This window comes from Mustela lutreola, chromosome 11 (genome assembly GCF_030435805.1).
Source record: "Mustela lutreola isolate mMusLut2 chromosome 11, mMusLut2.pri, whole genome shotgun sequence".
Classification (NCBI taxonomy): Eukaryota; Metazoa; Chordata; class Mammalia; order Carnivora; family Mustelidae; genus Mustela; species Mustela lutreola.
In genome coordinates this window covers 49923256-49948169 of record NC_081300.1, presented here as the reverse complement: position 1 = coordinate 49948169, position 24914 = coordinate 49923256, and the positions used below count along the sequence as shown (strand labels likewise).

Here is a 24914-nt window from a genome sequence, read left to right as displayed (position 1 = left end):
CTATTCCTTTTTCTCAGCCAATGAGAATGGCTTCATGATTTATGGACAATATTTTAGTAGTGTTATAGTAAGAGTAATAATGATGATGGCCTCATGTATTTGCTGTAATGACTCCCTCTTGGGGTGTGAGTTTGATTTTTGTGGTAGATTTTGCAGAGTTCTAAACCTTTCTTTCTTCTCTTTCCTCATAACTGGATTTAGAATATTACCACCTGCCGCAGGCAAATCTCTTCTCCATCCTTTTAATAAACAGGGCAGACCCGGATTCAGGAAGGGATGGTCAGAGCAGACCTCTAAAGGCTTCTGTTGTCTTCTGTAAGTGGTGACTGCTACAATGATGGTCTTCTGGGCTGAGCAGTAACCTGACTTCAGGTCCTCCTGGGGATGCCAGAATTTTGCAAGAAACCAGGGATTTAGTTACCACAGGAGTCTCCAAAAAAACTGATAGAGCATGCCAGTAACCTTCAGACTATATTAGGTTTCTTGAGTCCATACCAGTCCTGCCTTCAACAAAGCCCCCAAGCATCCTTGGTTGGTATAGGAAGCCAAGAGACAGCCTTCCCTTCCCTTCCCGCCCCTTCCTTCCCTTTCCTTTCCCTTCATTCCTTCCTTTCTTTCTTTCCATTTAAAAAAAAATTAAATTCAACTAATTAACATATAATGTATTATTGGTTTCTGAGGTCAAGGTCAATGATTCGTCACTCTTATAGAATATCCACTGCTCATTACATCATGTGCCCTCCTTAATGTCCATCCAATGTCCAGTTACTCCATTCATTCTCCCCCTCCCCTCCAGCAGCCCTTGGTTTATTTCCTATGATTAAGAGTCTCTTATGGTTTGTTTAAGGGATAGCCTTTCTAAAGTGCTGAATTTTCAAATGCAAGGAAATAGGTGCTTTCCCTGAGGGAGTAGCAAAGTGGACAGTATGTGGTCATTTAAATGGTATGACCTGGTCCTTTTTTCCCTTATTGAAAAAAAAAAAAAAAGCAAGTTCAGGCTTAAACAAATGCTGCTTTTTATTTGCAGCCTCCTATTGATGTGATTCAGCATGTTAAGATTGATTTAAAAGGACTATCAGAGGTAAACAATAGGAATGACATAAAGAAGTTATGCAGAACTGACATTAAATTTGAGCATGATCTGAGTATAGTCAGTTCTGCCATCATGCAACATACTGCCTTTGTAGAAACCATCGCACTCTACAAAATCATGAGATAAAAAACACTGGCCAATGGGAAAAGTGGGATAAGGGGCATGGGGCACAACCCTCAAAAGCCTTACCACTGACATATTTTTTTTTTGACAATTTTTATAAATTTTTTTTTATTATTTTTTATTTTTTATAAACATATATTTTTATCCCCAGGGGTACAGGTCTGTGAATCACCAGGTTTACACACTTCACAGCACTCACCAAAGCACATACCCTCCCCAATGTCCATAATCCCACCCCCTTCTCCCAAACCCCCTCCCCCCGGCAACCCTCAGTTTGTTTTGTGAGATTAAGAGTCACTTATGGTTTGTCTCCCTCCCAATCCCATCTTGTTTCATTTATTCTTCTTCTACCCACTTAAGCCTCCATGTTGCATCACCACTTCCTCATATCAGGGAGATCATATGATAGTTGTCTTTCTCTGCTTGACTTATTTCGCTAAGCATGATACGCTCTAGTTCCATCCATGTTGTTGCAAATGGCAAGATTTCCACTGACATATTTTTTAAAAAAAAGATAAGGTCCTATGAAAAGGTCAGCACAGTTTTATACATGTTAAAGAAACACATGTTAAGAGATATATAAATATAACAGTAAACATGGCACTTTATGTTGAAGAATTTGCCAGAGGAGGTTGATACCGGAAGGGTTGTGGCTTGTGAGTTTGGAAGGGTTGGAAGGATGGTTATCTGATATCAGATGGAAAATTATAACATCACATGTGGATGGGCGTGGCTCACAACACGTGGTGAACTGAGGTAGCGGGGAGGTGCTTAACGTGTGTGCGCATGTGGGTGCACATGCGCATTTTGTGTATTCCAGAATGGCTCAGTTCAGTTGGATGGTGTTTTCTGCGTTCGCTTAGTGTTTGTCGCAGAAGAAACTGTGTATTAGCAAAAAAGTGAAATTCATGTTATGCTCCAATTGTTTTCTAATATATCAAATGGTTTGGAAAGAGTTTGTATTTTCAAAGTAGCAATATAGCAGAACTGGCTGTAATTTTACCCCTTAACTTTTATATAAGTTTTATATAAGAGACCCAGCCAGGTTAAATGAGGTTTTGTAGCCAGATTAGAAGTTGAAACCAGGGGGCGCCTGGGTGGCTCAGTGGGTTAAATCCTCTGTCTTCGGCTCGGGTCATGATCCCAGGGTTCTGGGATCAAGCCCCGCATTGGGCTCTCTGCTCAGCAGGGAGCCTGCTTCCTCTTCTCTCTCTCTGCTTGCCTCTCTGTCTACTTGTGATTTCTGTCTGTCAAATCAATGAATAAAATCTTTAAAAAAAAAAAAAAAAAGAAGTTGAAACCAGGTTCCCTTTGTAGTAGGAATGTCCACATACCCTGTTGCTTCTTTTGCTGTATTTTGTAAACTCTTGCTATTATCATTATTATTATTATTTTTATTTTATTTTTTTTTTTTTTGCCAGTGATAACATTGTTTTACTGGCCTTAAACATTTTTAACTGGCTTTAATGTAGATGCCAGCACTTAATAGAGTATCTGGAACTGAACAAATATTTGTTAGTAAATGAATGAATAAATTAATGAGGTTAGTGAATGGACATAGTCAAGTCCAGGTTCACTGTGGAAACATTTTCAGACCTGAGTCTGAAAATGGCCATGTTTACTGTTGTATTTATATATTTCTTAACATGTGTTTCTTTAACATGTATAAAACTGTGCTAACCTTTTCATAGGACCTTATCTTTTTAAAAAAAATATGTCAGTGGTAAGGTTTTTGAGGATTGTGCCCCATACCCCTTTTCCCACTTTTCCCATTGGCCAGTCGTTTTTATCCCATGATTTTGTCTAGACGGACATATAGAAAAGATACATGGGGGTGCCTGGGTGGCTCAGAGGGTTAAGCCTTTGCCTCTGGCTCAGGTCATGGTCCCAGGGTCCTGGGATCAAGTCCCACTTCAGGCTCTCTGTTCAACGGGAGCCTGCTTCTTTCTCTCCCTCTGCCTGTCATTTCCTCTGTTTGTGCTCTCTCTCTCTGGCAAATAAATAAATAAAATCTTTAAAAATAGAAAAAAAAAGATACATGTTTGGAGTTAAGGATGGCTCTTACACTCTTCAAGGTTTCTTGGATTGGTTTGGATTTTAGTAAAATGATTAGGAGTATAGGCTTGTGACCTACCACAGACAAGTTATTTAACTTCCCTAGATAAAACTGGTATCTTCCTCATTGGCTTTCTGTAATTGTTAGATAAGATCATATATATAAATTACATATCACAGTGCCTGGTACATGGCAGTGGTTCAGTAAGTGTTAGCAATTATCATCATCATCATTATCAGTACTACAGCTGTTGCTGCTGCTAATGTGTGTTGGAAGGAACCAAGGATCAGTGAATGTGAGAGAAGGAGCCCTGGTACACTGAGCTGTGGCCTAGTTTTCCCAGCTACTTACTGGAGATCTCCAAACCAGATATGTGGTAGGATGTCAAACTCAACACGTCCAAAGTCAGACTCATTAACTCGTTCCCGATGTACTTCTCTTCATGAGTTCTAACCACTTTCATTGACTTACCCAAGCTAGATACCTCAGTGCTGCTTTCTTCTGTCCTCCCTCCTCCACATCCCATGGGTCATTCATTCATTCAGTTATGATTTTATTGAACACCAGCTGTGTGTCAGGCACTCTCCAAAGTGCCTCATGAAATAAACATGAATAAGGCATGATTCTTGTCCTGAAGAATCTTCAGTGTGTTATGAGATGAGATAGAAAGTAGGAAGGAGGGGCACCTGGGTGGCTCAGTGGGTTAAAGCCTCTGCCTTCACCCCAGGTCATGATCCCTGAGTCCTAATATCGAGCCCCACATCAGGCTCTCTGCTCAGTGGGGGGCCTGCTTCTCTCTCTCTCTGCCTGCCTCTCTGCCTACTTGTGATCTCTGCCTGTCAAATAAATAAATAAAATATTAAAAAAAAAAAGTAGGAAGGACCTGATCCAAACCTGCACAGTAGGCCAGTCAAGATAAAATGTGTTGACCAGCTATAAGAGGCCACATAATGCAATCATGGTTCCTGTATTTTGCTACCCTCTTAAGTACAAAGTGGATAACCATTAATGTGCAAAGATGATGAAGGGTATCATCAAGGGATCATTCTATATTTTTAAAATTTGGGTCCTTTTGGTTAACAAAGCATATTTGCTTTGCCAGGAACACTAGTTTTATTACTCGTTCTCCATTTGGAGTCCTAAAAACATTCTTCCACATGACAGTGACTATGCAGTAAAAGTTTTCCCTCTCTTTTAGAGTATTCAGTTCTTTAGTTGGATTTGTGTATGATAATCGTTTTCCGTGGTGATATGGAGGTAGGTTCAAAATAATTTTAAGTCAACTATTAAAAATCTTTTTAATTTAAAGAAGTTTTGAATTTAAGTTTTAAAAAATCTTTAAGTTTCTACTTTTTATATGCTTACTTGGATTAATAAATTTAGCTTAATCTATTCACACTCATATTCTTAGTAATTTACTCTGTACAAATAAAACCTAAGAGATTTTCCATTCACTCTAATTTTCGAATGTAACGTATAATTGAAAAAGGAACATTATCTTTCAAATGTGCTATAAACAATATATTCATTAATAAATAATTAGGTAATTAGGAAAGAGCTCTGAAAAATAGAAGTTTTCAAAATAGGGATAATTAATAAGCAGAGTTATCTAGGTCCAGAGTCTGTAATTCTCTAAAGGATTTATTTATTGAGCATCTGCCTTGTGCCAGGCCCTGTTCTAGGAGCTGGGGATGCAGCAGTGAGCAAACAACAGTTCACATTCTACTGGGAGAGATAGAAAACAAATGAACAAACAATAAACCTGTAATGCCAGGCAGTGATAAGAACTGTGAATTAAAGTAAGAGCAATAAGGGCCAGAAGCACTTGTGGGCTGTAGATTCCTAGGGATGGAAGCACAGAGCAGCAGGCTGAGGATGGCTTCACCCAGCTCACCCAGCAGGCCAGCTGGCCAGTGGGGAAAAAGGTAGGCTGTCTGGGGCCAGGGGACATAAGGACATGGTCTGTGGGCACGGAGGCCGTGCCTGTGAAGCCCTTTTTGCCACGCCCCCATGGCCCTGAATTCCTGGGTGAGCAAGAAGAAACAGGGAAAATCCCAGTTCCAGCCAGCAGCCACATGCCATTAAATGAGAACTGAAGGGCGCCTGGGTGGCTCAGTGGGTTAAGCTGCTGCCTTCAGCTCAGGTCATGATCTCAGGGTCCTGGGATCGAGTCCCACATCTGGCTCTCTGCTCAGCAGGGAGCCTGCTTCCCTCTCTCTCTCTGCCTGCCTCTCTGCCTACTTGTGATCTCTCTCTCTGTCAAATAAATAAATAAAATCTTAAAAAATAAATAAAAGAGAACTGAATGAAGAGAGTTACTCCCATCGTAGAACATTTGGGACTTCAGATACGCTTTACCCTGAAATCGAGGAATGTAGAAATCAGGACCTGTAAAGAAACCAAGGATGTTCGGACTCTGACAGAAGCAGCTGATTTGTGAAAGCCTTTCTTCTTGGGGTTTCCTGTGGAGGAGGCACTGGCCCTCATTGAATGACTTCTTTCTAGAGTCTTTTAAAATTACAGATGTGAAGCCCGTAAAGGGAGACCCTGTGTCCAGGGCAATAGGAAGGATCCTTGGCAAAGGAGGAACAACCAAACTCACCAGCGAGAACATGAAACAGACATGGATAGTTTGGGCTGATGTCAAAGTTCCCAATCTTGGGCTCTTTTCAAAACCTCAGATGGCAAGAAGTGCCATTTGATGGCAAATCTTCCATCAGAGCTTTTTGGCAGTATTCGAGCCATGGTTAGCCGAGCAGCAGATCAATTCTCATTTCAAACCAGAGACATTTTACCTTGAGACTCTAGAGAAAATGATGTCGCCCTCCATACATCGTCACAAGAAACCAGGTGAAGAATTTTTCAATTACTTCAAGCCTCCATCGCTCCTTCCATTCTCAGCCAGAAGCATCAATAGAAAGGAAAGGTTTGATACTATTCACACTCAGGAACTTGGAGAATTTTCATATCTGAACTTAGTGCCATTATTTTACTTACACATTAATTATAATTTATCACCTCATTTTTTTTTTAAAGTAGGCTCCATGCCCAATGTGGGGCCTGAACTCAAGACTCTGTGTTCAGGAGTTACATGCTCTACCTCATGAGCCAGCCAGGCGCCCCTCGCATCATTTTAAATAAAAGATTTGCATAGTTTATAATTCTTTTACTGGAATGAAACTTCTAGTTTAAACAGACCTTTATGAATTTATAAGTTTATTTATACATGTAAAACTTTTTATACATTTATAAGCATGCCTTGTCTATGGAATGTAGATAAAAATCATCTCACCAAAAACAAACAAACAAACAAACAAATAAATAAATAAATAACAAGTAAAGGGTGCTAGATGAGACAGATGGAGGTGGTAGGGGATCTCGCACAGATTGGCTTGGTTTTTCACTGTGATTTCATTATTCACATAGCTTGGAATTAGATGCTCAAATTGACCTCCACCATCACAGTCCTACCTTCCCTTTCTCTCTGGTGCAGATTCTCAGCTAGCCTGTGTTAGTAATGAATCACGTAAGAACATAGCTTTGTTCGCTTGTGTTGTTCACAATCAAATCAGCCAAGTATAGAGGTTGTCTGGTGTGGTACACATTGGTCTAACAGTAGTTTAGCTACTTTGAAATCTGCATCCTTACTAGTGGGGAGACAAAATGCTTTCATTAAGAAAGCACAAACACACAAAGAGATGGTTAACTGTGTCTTGATGTTAGCAAATTTTTAGTCTCAAATTCTACAGCTTCACGATCTCAGAGGGATTTTCCTTCTTACTGTTAAGGAAAAATCACTCCCCACTGCATTTTAAAGAATTAAAAGTTAAACTTGTATGTTAAGAATATTCACTTTGGCCTGTTAAAAACATTATGATTGCCCCCCCAAAAGGAGGCTTTTATAACCTTTTACATTTTTAAAATAAAAGCCTTCCATCTGGTTAAAAAATATCTTTAAAAAAATTCCTTTACTGTGTTTGTATTTCCTAGTAAATGTTATATTCGTTCTTTATAAAATTTGCTTGGGGGCAAGTTCATTTTGGCCTGATGTAATTTAATCCAAAGGGAGAAAAACACTTAAGTTAATGAAATCTTAACGGAAAGCCATTATGTTTTTATATAGTTTAGTGTTTTAATTACTATTGTACCAAATTATATTGGCTTATAATTTTTAATTTAAGTCTCAAAAAAAGATAGAGCCTTTAGTTACCTAATTAAATGCAATGCTGATTCATTTGGGAAATAATACTTTATTTAAAGTAATTCCTTTCAAATGAGCTCCAGCAGACATATGGCTGTATGTATCAATTGGATTTAATTCCTTTTTTTTAAAAGATTTTATTTATTTATTTGACAAACAGAGATCACAAGTAGGCAGAGAGGCAGGCAGAGAGAGAGAAGAGGGGAAGCAGGCTCCTTGCTGAGCAGAGAGCCTGATGCCGGACCTGATTCCAGGACCCTGAGATCATGACCTGAGCTGAAGGCAGAGGCTTAACCCACTGAGCCACCCAGGCCCCCTGGATTTAATTTCTAATCAGTCACTTTTTTAGCCATAATAAGAGATTAGTTAGCATAAGTGACTCTTAATCTCACAAAAAACAAACTGAGTGTTGCTGGAGGGGGGTGGTTTGGAGAAGGGGGGTTGGGTTATGGACATTGGGGAGGGTATGTGCTTTGGTGAGTGCTGTGAAGTGTGTAAACCTGGCGATTCACAGACCTGTACCCCTGGGGATAAAAATATATGTTTATAAAAAATAAAAAATTTTTTAAAAACACGATTTTTTAAAAAAAGAGATTAGTTAGCAATCATGGCATGTGTTCTGACCATTTGGTCAGTTACTCACTGAGTAACTTGAAGTAAACTGTTTTGAAGCACTATTTTTAATAAAAAGTTCTGATTTCTGTTTTCTTTGAAAATGGGAGATACCATAGAATCATATGAAAATCAACCTTTTTTGCCATCATTTAACTTGATCTGGAGAGCGATAAAATGTATAAATTTGTATTGCTTAGGTTTTTTAAGATTTTATTTCTGAAATTCAAGAGTTCTAATTTTTAAAGTTTCCTGGTATAAAGTTTGCAAACCACATATCCAGTAAAGGACTAATATCCAAAATACACAAGAAACTCATCCAATTCAATTTAAAAAAACCTCATCCCAATTAAAAATATTTTCCCCCATTTTGTAGTTTCCTTTTCATTTTGTCAATGATTTCCTTTGCTGTGCAGGAGTTTTTTAATTTTATGTAGTCCTACTTCTTCATTTTTACTTTCCTTGCCTTCGCTTCTGGTGTCAAATCTAAAATATCATTGCTAAGACCAATGTCAATGAGCTTACATCTTATGTTTTCTTCTAGGGGTCTTGTGATTTCAGGTCTTATATGCAAGTCTTTAATCCATTTTGAGTTTATTTTTGTATGTGGTGTAAGATAGGGTTTCATTCTTTTGCATGTGGCTGTCCAGGTTTTCCCAATGCCATTTATTGAAGACACTATTATTGTCCTTTATCATAAGTTGACCATATGATCGTGGGTCTGTTTCTAGGCTGTCTATTCTGTTCCACTGATCAGTGTGGCTGTTTTTATGCCAATACCATACAATTTTGATTACTGTGGCTTCATAACATAGTTTGAAATCGGGGGGCATGGTGCCTCCAGCTTTGTTCTTCTTTCTCAGGATTGCTCTGGCTCTTCAGGATCTTTGTGGCTCCATGCAGATTTTAGTATTGCTTCCTCCATTTCTGTGAAAATTCCATTGGAACTTTGATGGGGATTGCATTGACTTTGTAGATTGCTTTGGTAGTGTGGACATTTTAACATTCTTTAAATCCATGAACACAGAACATCTTTTCATATATTGTGTCATCTTCAGTTTTTCATTAATGCCTTATAGTTTTCAGTGTACAGCTCTTTCATCTCCTTGGTTCGATTTATCCCTAGGTTGTTTTATTTATTTTTTTAATGCAGTTTTAAGTGGGATTGTTTTCTTAATTTTTTTCCTGACAGTTCATTGTTAATGCATAGAAATGTCGCTGATTTTTATATATTGATTTTTGTATCCTGCAACTACTCAAGTTGTTGATTATTTATAACCATTTTTTGGTGTAGTCCTTAGGGTTTTCTATATATGGTATCATTGCATCTGCAAATAGAGACAATTTTACTTCTCTCTTTACAAATTGGTTGTATTTTTAAAAGGTTCTTTGAGTTTCATCTATCTCCTCTAACCACTCCGTCTCATCCTAAATTGCACATAAAAGACTTCCTCTGTTTCTCTGTTTTTTTTGTTTGTTTGTTTGTTTTGTTTTTTAAATTTTATTTATTTACTTGAGGAAAGTGAGAGAGCATGAGAGGGGAGAGGGTCAGAGGGAGAAGCAGGCTCCCTGCTGAGCAGGGAACCTGAGGTGGGACTCGATCCTGCAACTCCAGGATCATGACCTGAGCTGAAGGCAGTCACCTAACCAACTGAGCCACCCAGGCACCCCTGTTTCTCTGTTTTAATCCAACACATAGAACAAGGCATAACCCATGGCCAACATTTAGTCAATATTTATTGGGAAAATGTCATTAAGTAGGAATTCCATGAGGGCAAATAACAGTTTGTGTAGAACTGTGCATTTTTTATAAGATTTTATTTATTTGTTCTTGAAAGACAGAGAAAGGAAGACAGAGGCAGAAGGAGAAGCAAGCTCCCTGGGAGACCATTGCCGGACTTGATCCCAGGACCCAGGATCACGACCTGAGCTAAAGGCAGATGCTTAACTGACTGAGCCATCCATGCACCCAGAATTGTGCATTTTATAAAAGATGATAATTTAACACCAAAGGCAACTTTGAAGGGGGTAAAGAATACCTCCCCAAAGACAGCCAGAGGGGAGAGTGGAATCCAGAGAGCACATCCCACCTGCACATGAATGTGGTGGGATAGGCTTGGCCTCTCCTTATTTGGGATAATACCAAGCATGTGATAAGATGTCCAATAAGTGTTTGTTGCATGAATTATTTAACTAGTTAATGGACTTGCTTTCAGTTATATTCAGTGTACATTTGAGGGTTAGTTATGAGCTGTGCCAATGATTGTGCAGATTCAAAGATATGAATAAGAAAAGTTCTTTTTCCTCTAGAGATTAGTAATTACACAGATAAGCCTCCATCTTTGTAGTCCAGACACAGAATTTCACTTTCTTCCAAGAGCACTGCATCCCAGAGTCACTCCCCAGGGATTCACTAAAGAAACCTCTAAAAGGATCAGCCTATGGAGGTCACCCAAGGACAGCCCTGTCCACAGGGGCAAGATGTAGAACTCTTCCACCTGTGTATATTGGGTGACCTGTAATTCTTGCTGCTTTAAATGAGGACTTTCCCCCTCCTCAGAGGCCCACATTCAGCAACGGAAAGGGCAGGGACCCATTTACGTTGCTCTGTGTACATTGTCTTTGTTAGCATTGCGGGCATAGCTGAATATGTCCTTCTTGTCTCTCCATCTGATCTTCATCAACTCAGACTAACAAGGAAAGTTAAGTGTCTTGTCTGGGATAACCCTGTTTTTCAGTAGTTGAGCTAAGGCAAGAATGCACCCCTTCTCACTGTGGGGCCAGTGCTGTATCCAGGACACTCTCTTCCCCCCGCTCATGCTGTGTGGGAGACAGATAACATGGAGTACATCCCAAATCATCTATCCGTAGGATGTTGGTCAACATCCAAGATGAGAATGATTTTAACTTCAGGGTGCACGAACTGCAGACTGCCTCCCACAACTGCTCCAGAGGCCCTCACGTGCCCACCTCTGTCAGGGTCACATGGCTGCCCTAATTATTTCATTCCAGATATTGCAGACCCCAAGGAAATATCAACAACAGTGGCCTCAGACACAAGTGATTCCCTCTCTAGTGACTGTGGGACCTTGTGCCAGTTATCAAATTTCTCTAAACCTCTACTTTCTCATCTAGAGAACAGAGGTAATGAGTGCCTGCCTTGTGATGGTTGTGAAAATTAAATGTATGTAAAGACCTTAGTAAGGGCTTCTAGTACGTGCTCAAGAAATGTTAGCTGTTGTTAAAGGATGATTATTTTAAAACAGAAAATCATGACTCTTATATGTTATACATGTCAAATAAACAGGTGTCAAGGATTTTTTTTAAAGATTTTATTTATTTATTTGACAGAGAGAGATCACAAGTAGTCAGAGAGGCAGGAAGAGAGAGAGGGAAGCAGGCTCCCTGCTGAGCAGAGAGCCCAATGTGGGGCTTGATCCCAGGACCCTGAGATCATGACCTGAGTTGAAGGCAGAGGTTTAACCCACTGAGCCACCCAGGAGCCCAATGTGTCAAGGATTTATTTAACTCATTCTTTAATGAAAGAACAGTAATCTTGCAGCCAGGGCAAAGGAGAACCCAAAGGGCAGGTGCGTATGTAGGCGATTAGGATTGGGTTAGTAGATGCAAGATTGGGTTCTTCTAAAGAGAGAGGAAAATCAATTGCACTTCCAGTGGACAGAATTCATGTGCATGTCTGTGGGTAAGAATGACATACATTCCTCTCAGTCATCTGCAACTTACAAGTTGTAAAGTAGCCCAAAGACCACGAAATGTGCAAAGACCTCATAGGTTCAGGTAATCTGGAAGGCTGCAGTAGGCAATGCCCAGTTTTCTGCTGATATCGTCCGTTAGTCATTCGGATCCATTTGAAGCTTCTTCACAATCATCTTCTGCACAGTTTTTGTTATTGCTGGTTCCTTATTTGCATCCTAGGAATGTTTTGAGGACCAGTAAGATAATGGATATGAAAACTTGCCATATAAGCTGTGATATATATATATATATATTTTTTTTTCTGCCTGATGACATCAGATACCACTTTTTATTGTACTACAAAGACATCTGAAAAAAACATACAATTTGAAACGCTTTATTTTTGTGTGTGTCCTTGTTATTAACAAGGCTATTTAATAAAGTTAGGATTCCAGTGAAAGGAAGTTTTCATGAAAGCCTTCAGGATAAGTTGTATGTCATATAGCGGGGAGTAGCACTGAATTTGGCGTAAGACTTAATGACCTTATTTACAGCCTCCAAGAAATCCTTCTCGGTAGCAATTTTTCGCCATGCTCTGATGGCAAACATGCCAGCTTCTGTGCAGATGCTTCTAATCTCCGCACCAGTGCTATTTGGACACAGTCACGCTAACAATTCAAATCTGATATCTCTTTCGACACTCATTGAACGAGCATGAATCTTAAAAATGTGAGTCCGACCCTCTAGATCAGGTAAGCTGAATTCAGTCTTTCTGTCCAGTCTCCCTGGCCTCATGAGTGCTGGATCCAGGGTGTCTGGTCTGTTAGTGGCCATCAGCACTTTAATGTTACCTCGAGGATCAAAACCGTCCAGCTGATTGATCAGTTCCAGCATTGTTTTCTGCACTTCGTTGTCTCCTCCAGCACCATCATCAAAACGAGCCCCTCCAATAGCATCAATTTCATCAAAGAAGATGAGGCAGGCTTTTTTCGTTCTGGCCATTTCAAAGAGCTCACGAACCATTCGAGCCTCCTCACCAATGTACTTCTGTACAAGTTCAGATCCAATAACTCGAATGAAGCAAGCATCAGTCCTGTTAGCAACTGCCTGAGCACAGAGGGTCTTGCCTATACCAGGTGGACCAAAGAGCAGCACACCCTTGGGAGGCTCAATGCCAAGGTTAACAAATCTTTCTGGATGAAGTAATGGGGTTTCAACTACTTCTCGAAGTTTCTCAATCTGTTCCTTACAGCCACCCACATCACTGTAAGTGACATCAGGTTTTTCTTCCACCTGCATCATGGTGACTGTTGGGTCAATCTTGGGAGGCAGCGGAATGTGAATCTGATACTTATTTCTGTCCACCCCAACTCTCATCCCTTCTTCAATGTTGGTAGGTGCTATCTGATCTCTGAGGTCCACCACAAACTTGGCAAACTGCTTCACATTGATAATGTACTTTGGGTCCTCCGAGTCAGCATTGATTATCTTCGTACACCTTGCAACCTGCAAAGGCTGTTCACTCTGCAGTGTTTGCTTATCTGCAGCCAAATCCCAGAGTGCTGGTGGGGCCAGGCCAGTATCAGACTCTTTAATACCAGTGAGCTCATTAATTTTCTTGAGAAGTTGTTGAATGTCATCTTCAACCTGCTTTATCTGCCTAGAGTAAGTGCTTTGACCGTAAGTTTTCAGCAAGGCAATATCCCCCTCATCCAGAGCTCGGATAGGCTTGTCATCCTTCTCCTCCTCTTTGGTTTTCCGCTGATCGGCACCGAGGTAATCCGGCATTTTCGTTGTTCCGAGGGCCTCAACTGCTCAGTCAGCTGTGGTATATTTTGCAAATAGTGGTTAGAATTAAAGAGATTGGTGAGGCCAACCTCCATTTTCAGTCCTACCTTGCTACTTCCTGTGTCATCTTGAGTGAGCCACTGAGAACTTCCGTGCCTCTCTTTCCTTAGCTATGTTAGTGCATTTAAGATTCATTGCACAAGGTTATTGTGAGAATTAGGTGAGGTTCTTTGTGGGAAAGTACTTTAGAAAATAAAAAATGCCATGTCAAGATGGGATGTGATTATATGATTGTTCTCAGCTTAGATTGGTTCATTTTTCTTTAAGAAGAGTCTATACGAGATGGAGTGGTGAGTTCTTAAACTCACCAGGTCATTATTACTGCAAGTTGTAAATCACATGGAGAAGTCTTTAACTCAGTAATGGTGATTTATGGCACTCCTGTTGATCCAAAAGCACTTCTCCAATATTCACCCACATGTCCTGATGACTCCAGAGAGAAGTTCATGGTGCCAGGAGCAGTAATGTTGAAGAACATGGAGGCCATGTGTCCCTAATTAAACCTGTAAGGGCGATATTTTACTCTCCTCAACCTCTTCCCCTAGTGTTGTCATCCCAGAGTCTCCCCTGGTTATCCTGTAAAAAGAGATTCATTTAACCAGCCTGTAGAGACTCTCAGGAATTTGCGGGAATTGGGAAGGAAAGTCTTTGGCCCGGCACACTCCTTTCCTGGCCCAGTTCTGGGTTTTGTAACTGAGAAGGGATAAGGAGGGTTTGGAGTGAGTCCAGGACCTGACACTGAACACATTGAAAGGAGGTGAGCGAGCCTGGAGCGGGGGATGGGGTGGGTGGGCAGGACTGCTTAGCCTGCAAAGGAGCCGGTCATGGCATGACTCTAAGTATGGACAGATACCAGGCTTTCCAGCATGCCTGGTGCAGAAGAGAGTAACTTCAGTGACAGCTCAAAGGTTATGGTTATGGAGACTGAAGTGCTGTCTGCCTATGCTTGGGAATGCTGTGGACACATTTACGAAGATTCTACCAAGTTTTTCTCCAGACATCTTGAAGAACAAGAATGGGTCTCTCTTAGTATGAAATATTATGAATCAGGTCCTCCCAGAGGCAGAGGCTTGATTCAAATCTGATGAAGGGAAAACCAGAGAGAAGAACACCACTCCTGATCCTACCTAGTTTATTACAACTAACGGAGCCAAGTGAAGGTGGGAAAGCAATTGAGTAACTGAGCAGGCCTCCCTGTTTACCTGCACTTCCCTGTCCCCTGTGAGGGGACCCCAACATTTGGGACAGCATTTCTCATACTTCCTTCCTCTCCTTAGAGTGAGCTCCTCAAAGCCAGAGCCTTGGTTTTCCTCCGTTTGCCCTCAGGCCCTGGCATAAGACCTGACACGTAGTAGGGCTCAGCAATTATTTGTCACATGAGTACATTGATGATGCCTCCATTGACAGACTGAGGTCAAGTCAACAGACACCTCCATGGCAGAGACACTGACAGAAACCCATTTAAAAGCCAAGTGAGCAGCCCAATCTTTGGGCTCAACTGTTCACCATAAAAATGTAAGGGAAGCCTGGGTCCAAATTTTAGTATTCATAGTGAGACTATTTTCAGCTTTCTCAGAGAAAGCATCTGTAAATAATCAGGCAGAAGCCTTTTATAAAACAACATAGAAAAACCTCAAAGACTATTCTAAGGCTGCAACATTTAAACAAGATTTTTAACCCATGGGGATGCCAAGATCAACAAGGAGCTTCCTGCACATAAAAGCCTGGAATTTCATAGCAGTGTGGGGGCAAAAGCTATGATCGCATTTCCCCCTTTCTAAATTATATACTGCTTCGTGTTAATGTGAGCAGAGGGCCGGGGCAGAGACAGGCCTGTGGGTTACGTAAGTCCCACTGCAGCCTCCATCCCTGCTGTAATCCAGCTGCCATGGTCACAGTGGTCAGGGGGAGTCACCAGGCTGGCTGGACTGAGAAGGCAGAAGGTCATTCGTGGGTCATGCCATGATTTAAGTACTGGATGTGATTTATAACTAGGCTTTCCCTCTACATAGAAAAGTGATCAGGGACATTTGTTGTGTAATTTTTTTCTCTCACTAGAAGATGTTGTTCTTAAAACTGAGTTCAGTGGCAGCTATAAAAGTCCATCTGTAGCACATCCCCAAATCACTGTCTTTTCCTTCCCATCTGGAAAGAGGAACAAGAAATCAGATGAACTCTTTGGCTCTCTCAACCTGCATCATTGTCTCCTAGGGAGGAGAGATGGGTCTCTAGGTCACTTCTTTCCTGATCCCCGAATCAGGGACCACATCAACACATTCCGACTGGGCCAACCTCAGTTATAAGCAAGGGAAAAACAGAGTGCTCCTAAACTATCCCTACTATCAGGCCAGCCCTATGCATGTGTGACCAGTATGATATGAAATCTGCCCAAAGTTTCTCAAACTTCTCATACCTAAAACGTTACTTTTTTTTTAATTTATTTTTTTATTATGTTATGCTAGTCACTGTACAGTACATCATTAGTTTCCGACGTAGGGTTCCATTAGTCATTGTTTACGTATAACCCCCAGTGCTCCTGCATACTTCTTAAGGCTCTTGTCTTGTTACCTGGGAAGGCTAATATTTGAACAACTATCATTATAACACCTGGTGGTACAATTAAAGAATAGCTATTTATAGCCCAAAGGAGGATTTTTGAGGTTATTTTCTTAAAAAATAAGAACTTTACTTGGAAAAATAGTACATATGTTCATTTTAATTCTGTGTATTCTGGATTTGAGGGAAAGGCTACACCTTCATTTTCATACTCCTGGTTGGCACAGTGTTTGGAAGATGGTCTAGGCCCAATAAGTATTTTTTGAATCAGTGAGTGAAAAGAATATTCACAGAGCAAAAGTCTCTGGGCTTGTTGGCTGTGAGTCCAATGGTGTCTTCTTTCTGCAGACTCTGAGAAATTTGTATAAACAAAAAGATCAGAGTGGGAATTTTAAAAGAACATTTATTATCATTTTTAATAATACGTACATTTTAAGTTCATGAATGCCATATCTAAAATTGTTCATGAACACACATATACTCCAATACTTCCATGGGCACATGCTTAGAATGTGATGCGTAGACTATATGCATGTGTATGTACATATCTGTGGATTTTTTTTGAAGATATGGAAAATACAGTTAACAGTAATTATCTCTAAAGAGAGAGTAAATTCAAAAAAGATAAAGGGCACTTTCACATTTTATCTTATATATTTCTCATTTTTTGAATTCTTCTTAAAATGAGTATGCATTTGTGTGTCTTAATTCTTAACACATGGTCTGGCACTTAGCAAACATTTAGTCGATGTTAAACACACACATACGTGAATCAGCAAATTGAGTGGCCTAAAAGTTATACTCAAACATTTGACTTTGAGAGAGTTAGGAGTAGAATGATGATTAAGAAATTGAACAAAAGACCTGGGAAAAAGAGGACGTCATCATCTAGGACACTGGAAGAAGCTATCAGAAATAAAGGAATAGCTTTGGGTTGCTGTTGATAAACATATTTTCCAGTTTTAAAAACAAAAATGGCCCCAAATTAGCTATCCACTGTTACCAAATAGTATAGTATTATGTGGAGTAACATAGTATTACCCCTAATCCTAGGTGTTCCTATGGGTTTATCTACTGACTCCACAAAGGCCTAGCAAGAAGACCACTAATCCTAGTGACCTGCTAATCTGATAGGGCTAGACCGGCATGACAGTCTGAAAGGCCTTTATACTCACAGCCCTGTTCAGGCAACAGCTGGTTGGCTGGATCAACTGAAAAACTCATGAGACCATATGGAAAAGGAGACAATAATCTAGTGGTTCAACCACGGTCATCTGGCCTGTCCTGGAGCCTGATATCCAGAAACGGACATGATGAGTGTGAACTTCAACTCCAGTCCAGCTGGCATGACCCATTACATGCATGGAACCCTTTCTTGGCCCTTCATCTAGGAAATGAGTTGGCAATATTTAAAAATGCTTAAATAGGGGACGCCTGTGTGGCTCAGTGGGTTAAGCCGCTGCCTTCGGCTCAGGTCGTGATCCCAGAGTCCTGGGATCGAGTCCCGCATGGGCTCCTTGCTCGGCAGGGATCCTGCTTCTCTCTCCGCCTCTGCCTGCCTCTCTGCCTGCTTGTGTGTACTCTCTCTCCTTCTCTCTGACAAATAAATAAATATATTTTTTAAAAATTTAAAATATTTAATATTAAATATTTTAAATTAAAATATTTTAAATTTTAAATTAGTTTAAATTAAATTTTAAAATATTTTAAATTAAAATATTTAAATTTAAAATATTTTTAAAAAAATGCTTAAATGGCAGCTTGGCGGCCATTTGAAGCTAGTAGAAAGATCCCAACGGCAGAAATGTCTAGCTAAGGTTACCATCAGTAGTCAGTTGTTGGAATCACTTAAGTATTTCGATCAAGTGAAGAGAGTGCCACTTGGCCTCAGTCTGGGTGGCAGGGTCCTCTGAACCGTGGCTCCCACACAGACGTTCTGTGTATTACTCATGCTGTGAAGTACATGATGAAGCCACTGACTTCCTAAATTAAAGGCACGGGAAGCCAGACATGTAATTCTTTTAATTACACCTCCAAATTTCTCCTACATTCCTTTGGGTTTGCCTCCTGTTTGTCCATGTTTGCCTCCTGCTTCATCAACCTTCTGGCAGGAGATGAACAATCATGAACATAGGGGATCTGTAAAAGAAAGACCTCAGTTAATTTGTTTACACTATAGAAGAAAGAAGACACTTCTGGGGACGTTCAGAAGATACAAAATCTGATTTCTGTTGATAGTAGAGAAAATAATAGAACAGTTCATGGTAGAATTGAGACATACGTTTATACACTTTTTTGTCATTTGCTGTCTACTAGCATGGGTTGTTAATAAAACATTTGGCTTCTATCACCAGACAAGAGGGTTCAATTTTATCATGTATTTCTAGTAAAGTATATCCTTAAACTTAATATGTAGTTTTCATAACTCAGCAATAGAGACAGGCTTCATTTTTAGAAGATAGGCAGCCCTGAGCAACTCAAAGCTGTGTGTACACTTTTATTTTATTTTATTTTATTTTATTTTATTTTGTTTTGTTTTATTTTAGAGTGTGAACAGGGGAGTAGGGGCAAAGGGAGAGGGAGAGAGAATCTCAAGTAGGCTCCCCACAGAGTGCACAGCCCCATGTGGGTTCGACCTTGTGACCTTGAGATCATGACCTGAGCCACCCAGGTGCCCCATGTACACTTTTTAAAACTATGCAGCCATTCAGATATTTTATTTATAGGAACTAATTGAAGTAGGTACTTGGCAATCCATGTAACTTTTTCTGCTAGATGACTTGAGAAACTGACCTTCGGAATTACACAGCTGAGTTTCTGTTCTGTCTCTCAACTGTTCTCCTTTGTAAGGACAGTGGCATGGCTTGTCCTTCACAGTTTCTGTGGTGCTTTTCTGACTGTAATGCATTTCTGCATTCCCAGACCAGGCCTCACTGACATCAGTACACCAGTCAGAAGGTTGCTAGGTCTTGGTGCAAAGAAAAACCTCTCTATAATTTCATGGTCATTAAACTAGTATAATCTCACCCGTCCTTGATTCCCCCCGGTGCCCTTGACCTCAGCTAAATCTTTGAACATGTAACCCCTTTGAGTGATGTTCTGAGAATAACCATGTTGGATATGGCATGGCCTTTATTTGGGGGCCTGAGGGAAAGGAAAGACAGGACAGAAGAAACAGGATTGGCTAGTTGTAATAACCTCCAAGGGATTTGGACGATGGAGATGGTCTCTAGTTCCGAACCTGGGGTTAGGATGATTAAGGCAGAGGGATATCTAGTCCTGGGTTAAGGAAACAGATTGAGGAGATCTGGCTCTGGATTTTGGTTAGTTTGCCTATCAAAGGCATGCTCCCAGCTGGGCCCTCTGCATCTCCAAGAATTGACTGGCCCAGGAGGGGCAGCAGTCTCCTTAGCTAGAAAGGGTTTTTGAAATGTTAAAACAATATAATGTACAAAAAATTAAAAAAATATATGCAATACAAATGAGTTTAGCATATTTGTCAGAATCTTTCTTATTTGGCGTTTGTGGAGTTGCTCAATTATCTGTCAAATGTGTTCTGAGTGATTTGCCTGTAGTGGTCTAACATGATTTTGAATGAGTGGTACAGTATTTATACAGTCCTAACTTACTGTCCGATATCAAGTTTAACCTCCACCTTGGGGGGAATCCAGAGCCTTCTTCCCCTTACCCAAAACCTTTTTGAGGGCTTTTATTAGACTTTTAGGCTTCTTTTTTTTCCTTTTGGATTTCTGCAGAAGAGATTTAGCTTATATAGGTTTTGTTGCTTTACCAAACTTAATGAGGCTTTTCCACTTTTTGTGTACTTGGAAATACTGAGGAATCATTCCAGTTTGCCATAATTTCTCAGACACTCATTGGCGGCTGGCCATAGGAAAATGTTTTCCTGTTCTAGGACTGAATCAACTGTGGGGCTGAAATTTCATTTTAGTGACACACACACTCATAAATTACCACCAAATATTTTATCGTTTCATGTTTGCATGATTTTCCAGTTATCATTTGCTGTGAAATACACCGCTCCAAAACTTAGTGGCATGAAACAATTTATTATTCTTTTATCTCTGATCTGTGCGTCCAGGACTTGGTACAGCTTGCCTCTGTAGCACCATCCTGGGGTTTCAGCTGGGATGATAGGAATGGCTGAGAATTCCAAAACTTGGGGCGGCCAGGCAGCTCTCTCTCTCCTCATATGGTCTCTCCTAGTGACTAGTGAGAGTTTTCTCACAGAACGGCAGTCTCAGGGTAGGCTTCCTGCATGGTAGCTCAGGACTCCAAAACTAAGTCTTCAGGAGTCAGAAAGTGCTAGCCTAAGGCTTAGCCTGGAAATTGGCATGGCACCGCATTCTTTCTGCCATATTGGTTACGTTGGTTAAGTTTTCACAGAGACACCCACACCCAACCCTGCAGATTCCAGGGGAGAGAGCAGACACTTCACCTCTCAACTGGAGGAATAATAAGGAATTTGTGGTTATCTCTAGTCTACCACAGGGCATTTTGCACATCGACCAAAAGGAGATTATTTTGATCTTACTCTGTACCTGCCTTAAAAAGGTAGATATTTGGGGGGCCTGGGCCTCAGTCGTTAAGCAGCTGCCTTGGGCTGTGGGATCAAGCCCCCCGACCCATAGGCTGCCTGCTCAGCAGGGAGACTGCTACTCCCTCCCCACTCCCCTTGCTTGTGTTCCCTCTCTCACTCTCTCTCTCTCTCTCTCTAAAATGAATTTAAAATATTTTTTTGAAAAAAAAATGGGTACTTACTCATCTGTGGCTCATTTCAGAGTTCTCAATGAAGGTTGTTGATCTTTTGATGAAAAAAAATTTTGACTTCAAACTCAAATTATAATTTGGTAATCCCCTAAGATATGTGTAGTGTATATTAGGATATTGAAATGTATATCCTTGCACTTGCTGGATATTTTCCAAAGAATTTTAAGTTATCTGTGATCTGATCCCTATATCTGTGCTTGGGTATTATTATCTTCATTTTGTAAATGAGGAAGCAGATGCTCTGAATGGCTACTCATGGTGGTAGAGGCAGGACCAGAATTAGGTTAGCTTTTCATCCTCTTTTTACGGACGGCTTCGTTGAATTCCTTGATATAGGTAGAAGCCAACGGCTATAATAAGGACTTTTAATAAATTTTGTCATTTTGGATGTTAATTTCCTGAAGTGAAGAAAGATCTTTTGCCTCAGGCAAATACTTGGTGTTTGCACAGTTCTTATACTTACAGAGTATTTTCACACTTACTATCTTCTTTATTCCACATGCCAATCTCATGAGAGGTATTGTTGGTAGCACCACTTTTCAGATGAGGAAATGGAGGTACAGAGAGTTTAAGTAAACTGCTCATGGGTCATATGGCTGACTGCTGGAGCTGGTGCTCAAGCCCAGAACGTTAAATTCTGAATCCTATCATTTCTGCTTCTTGGATCCTCACTTCCCTACGCTTATATACCCAGTTTCTTGGCCTTTTAAAGCTTAGAACAGTATACAAATGGCTTAGTTGTAAAGACCAGGACCAGCCTCTTCAGGGACAAAAATGGAGGAGGCCCTAGAGGACTGAATATTCCACAGTGGTTAGAGAAAGGCACGAAGATTGGGGGCAGCGCCGGCATCATTAGAGGAAATGGGGAACACTCTAATCGTAGGCAGTTTCAACTTTGTTTCCAGGAAAAGCTAATACTGTTATGATTTCTCGTGATGCATGTGAAATCAGTTGCTATAGTAATGACCAGTGTTTCTTGGAATTTGCTGACAGCAACAGGCCTTAGGAGTGAAATTTCTCTGTTAATCATGCTTCTGAGGCTTATAGTAATGACTTAGCTCTACCATCTCAGTCCCTCTACCATGTCCGTTTCCCACCATGATCTCCTCCTGGCCAGAAGGAAGAGCAAGACAGGTCTCTGCTCATGTCACCAGATAGATATGTTGTCAGTGGCCTTGGGAACATGATTCAGCTGTGGCCATGTTTGAAGATAGGGGAAGGCAGAAGACAAGAGGGAGTTTGGAACCCAGGTCTGAACATATGTTGGTGAATATTTGTCTAGATCCAATATAGCCCATACTTGTGTAGTCGTCATAGAGACTAGGATATAAATTATTTCATTATTTGTTTAGCTGAAACAATGTTAATAAACATTTCCATTTTTCCATTTAGATATAGGCAATATTGCTGACAGTTGTTCATATGTACAGGACACATTTCCTGGTTCCACATTCTACCCCACTGCTACAAGTAGCCATCTTTCTCTCAAGCTTCTACCTGCATTGGGATCTTTGCAGTAGCTACTCCCTCTTGCCAGTAATCTTGGTATGACTAGCTCCTTATCATTTAGACCTGACTCGTTTTCAAATTATTATTATTATTATTATTGGGGCACCTGGGTGGCTCAGTTGGTTGGGCATCTGCCTTTGACTCAGGTCATGATCCCAGGGTCCTGGGATCGAGCCCACCTTGGGACTCCTTGCTCCACAGGGACTCTTCTCACTCTCCCTCTGCCTCTCCCCTTGCTCATGCTCTCTCTCTCTCAAATAAATAAATAAAATCTTCTAAAAAACTAAATTATTATTTCAGGACTTTTTAAAAGGTATAATTGACATATGACATTATATTAGTTATAGATGTACAACTTAATGATTTGATATTTGTATATATTGGGAAATGATCACTACAAATGAAGTACTTTACATCTATCACCTAAGGTAGTTACATATTTTTTATTATGATGAGAATTTTTAAGATTTACTCTCTTAATAACTTTCAAATATGCCATACATTATTGTTAACTATAGTCACCATACTGTTCGTTACATGTCCATGATGTATTTGTTTTTTGGATAGAATTTTGTACCTCTTGACACCTGTTACCCATTTCTCCCACCTCCACTCCCTGCCTCTGGCAATTACCAGTCTATTCTCTGATTCCAGGAGCTTGATTTCTTTGTTTTTTTGTTTTTGTTTCTTAGCTTCCATAAGTAAATAAGATCATATGGTATTTATCTTTCTCTGACTTCTTACAGTAAGCATACTGCCCTCCAGATTCATCCATGTTGTTGCAAATGGCAAGGTTCATTCTTTTTTATGGCTGAATAATAATGTAACTACTCAGAAATAGAATTTCCGGATTATATGGTAGTTCTATTATTAATTTTCTTAGGAAAGTCCATACTGTTTTCCATAGTGGCTGCACCAATTTACATTCCCAACAGCAGTGCACAGAGGTCTCTTTTCTCCACATCCTCATCAACACTCATTATTTCTTGTCTTTCTGATAATAGCCATTTTAATAGGTGTGGGTGTTTTATCTTGCAGTTTTGATTTGTATTTTATTCATGGCATCTGCTGGCCATCTGTATATCTTCTTTGTGAAAATACCTGTTTAGATCCTCTGCCTGTTTTTTAATCAGATTTTTTTAGTTTTTTTCTTGTGTTTCGCTTGTCAATTATAGGAGTTCTCCATATATTTTGGACATTTTTATTTTGTTTTGCTAGTGAGTTATATTTTTTTGTTTGCTTTGCTAATGAGTTATAGGAGTTCATTTTGGATATTTTGGATATTTGGATATTTTGGATATTTTTATTTTGTTGATACTTTACTGTGCAAGAGCTTTTAGTTTGATGTGGTCTTATTTGTTTACTTTTGCTTTTGGTGTCAGATTTAAAAAACAAGACCTTTGTCAAGGACCTTATACCTATCTTTTCTTCTAGGATTTTTATGGTTTTGGATCTTCCATTCACATTTTTAAACTATTTTGAGTTAATTTTTGTGTATGGTGTAAGATACTGTCCAGTCATTCTTTTACATATGGCTGTTCAGTTTGCTCAGTCATCCATCCATCCTAATTATGTATTGAAGAGACTGTCCATTTCCCATTGTATATTCTTTGTTTCTTTGTCATAATTGACCACATACGTGCAAGTTTTTTCAGCTTTCTCTATTCTCTTATATTGATCATTGTGACTGTTTTATGTCAGTACCATACTGTTTTGATTACTGTGACTTCATAATATAGTTTGAAATCAGGGAGCATCATGCTTTCAGCTTTGTTGTTCTTTCTCAAGATTGCTTTGGCTATTTGGGTCTTTTGTGGCCACACAAATTTTGTAACTGTTTGTTCTATTTCTGTGAACAATGCCATTAGAATTTTGATGGGGGATTGCATTGACTCTGTAGATTGCTTTGGGTAGGATGGACATTTTATTGATTGACTGATTGATTATATGGAAATTTTAACAATATTCCTTGGATCAGTGAACACAATATTTAATTTTGTCCATTAATTCATTTCATTAATGTCTTAGAGTTTTCAGTGTACAGCTCTTTCATCTCCTTGGTTAAATTTATTCCCAAGTATTTTATTCATTTTGATGCCATTGTAAATGGGATTGTGTACTTAATTTTTTCTGGTAGTTTATTATTACTGTATGGAAATGGAATAGATTTTTGTATATTGGTTTTGTATCCTGCAACTTTGCTGAATTCATTCATTAGTTCTAACACTTTTTTGTGGAGTTTTTAGTGTTTTCTATATATAACATCACATCATCTGCAAATAATGAGTTTAATTCTTCCTTTCTAACTTGGATGCTTTTTTTTTTTTTAAGATTTTATTTATTTATTTGACGGAGAGATCACAAGTAGGCAGAGAGAGAGGGGGAAGCAGGCTCCCTGCTGAGCAGAGAACCTGATGCGGGGGCTCAATCCC

General features: G+C 39.8%; 2 protein-coding genes across 2 annotated transcripts in view; one reads left to right on the top strand and one right to left on the bottom strand.

Moving 5' to 3' along the window:
• The window catches only part of COLEC12 (collectin subfamily member 12), a 194658-nt gene that overhangs the window by 67204 nt on the left and 102540 nt on the right, over nt 1-24914 (top strand). The gene's annotated exons all lie outside the window — the stretch shown is intronic.
• LOC131811027 (26S proteasome regulatory subunit 7-like) lies at nt 12163-13595 on the bottom strand. Its single transcript, XM_059139040.1, has one exon. The coding sequence runs from the start codon at nt 13567-13569 to the stop codon at nt 12445-12447; it is 1125 nt and encodes a 374-aa protein (XP_058995023.1). The 5' UTR covers nt 13570-13595; the 3' UTR covers nt 12163-12444.

Bases quoted from the DNA above. Each gene is read 5' to 3' on its own strand.
- LOC131811027 (XM_059139040.1), bottom strand. From the start codon at position 13,569: ATGCCGGATTACCTCGGTGCCGATCAGCGGAAAACCAAAGAGGAGGAG.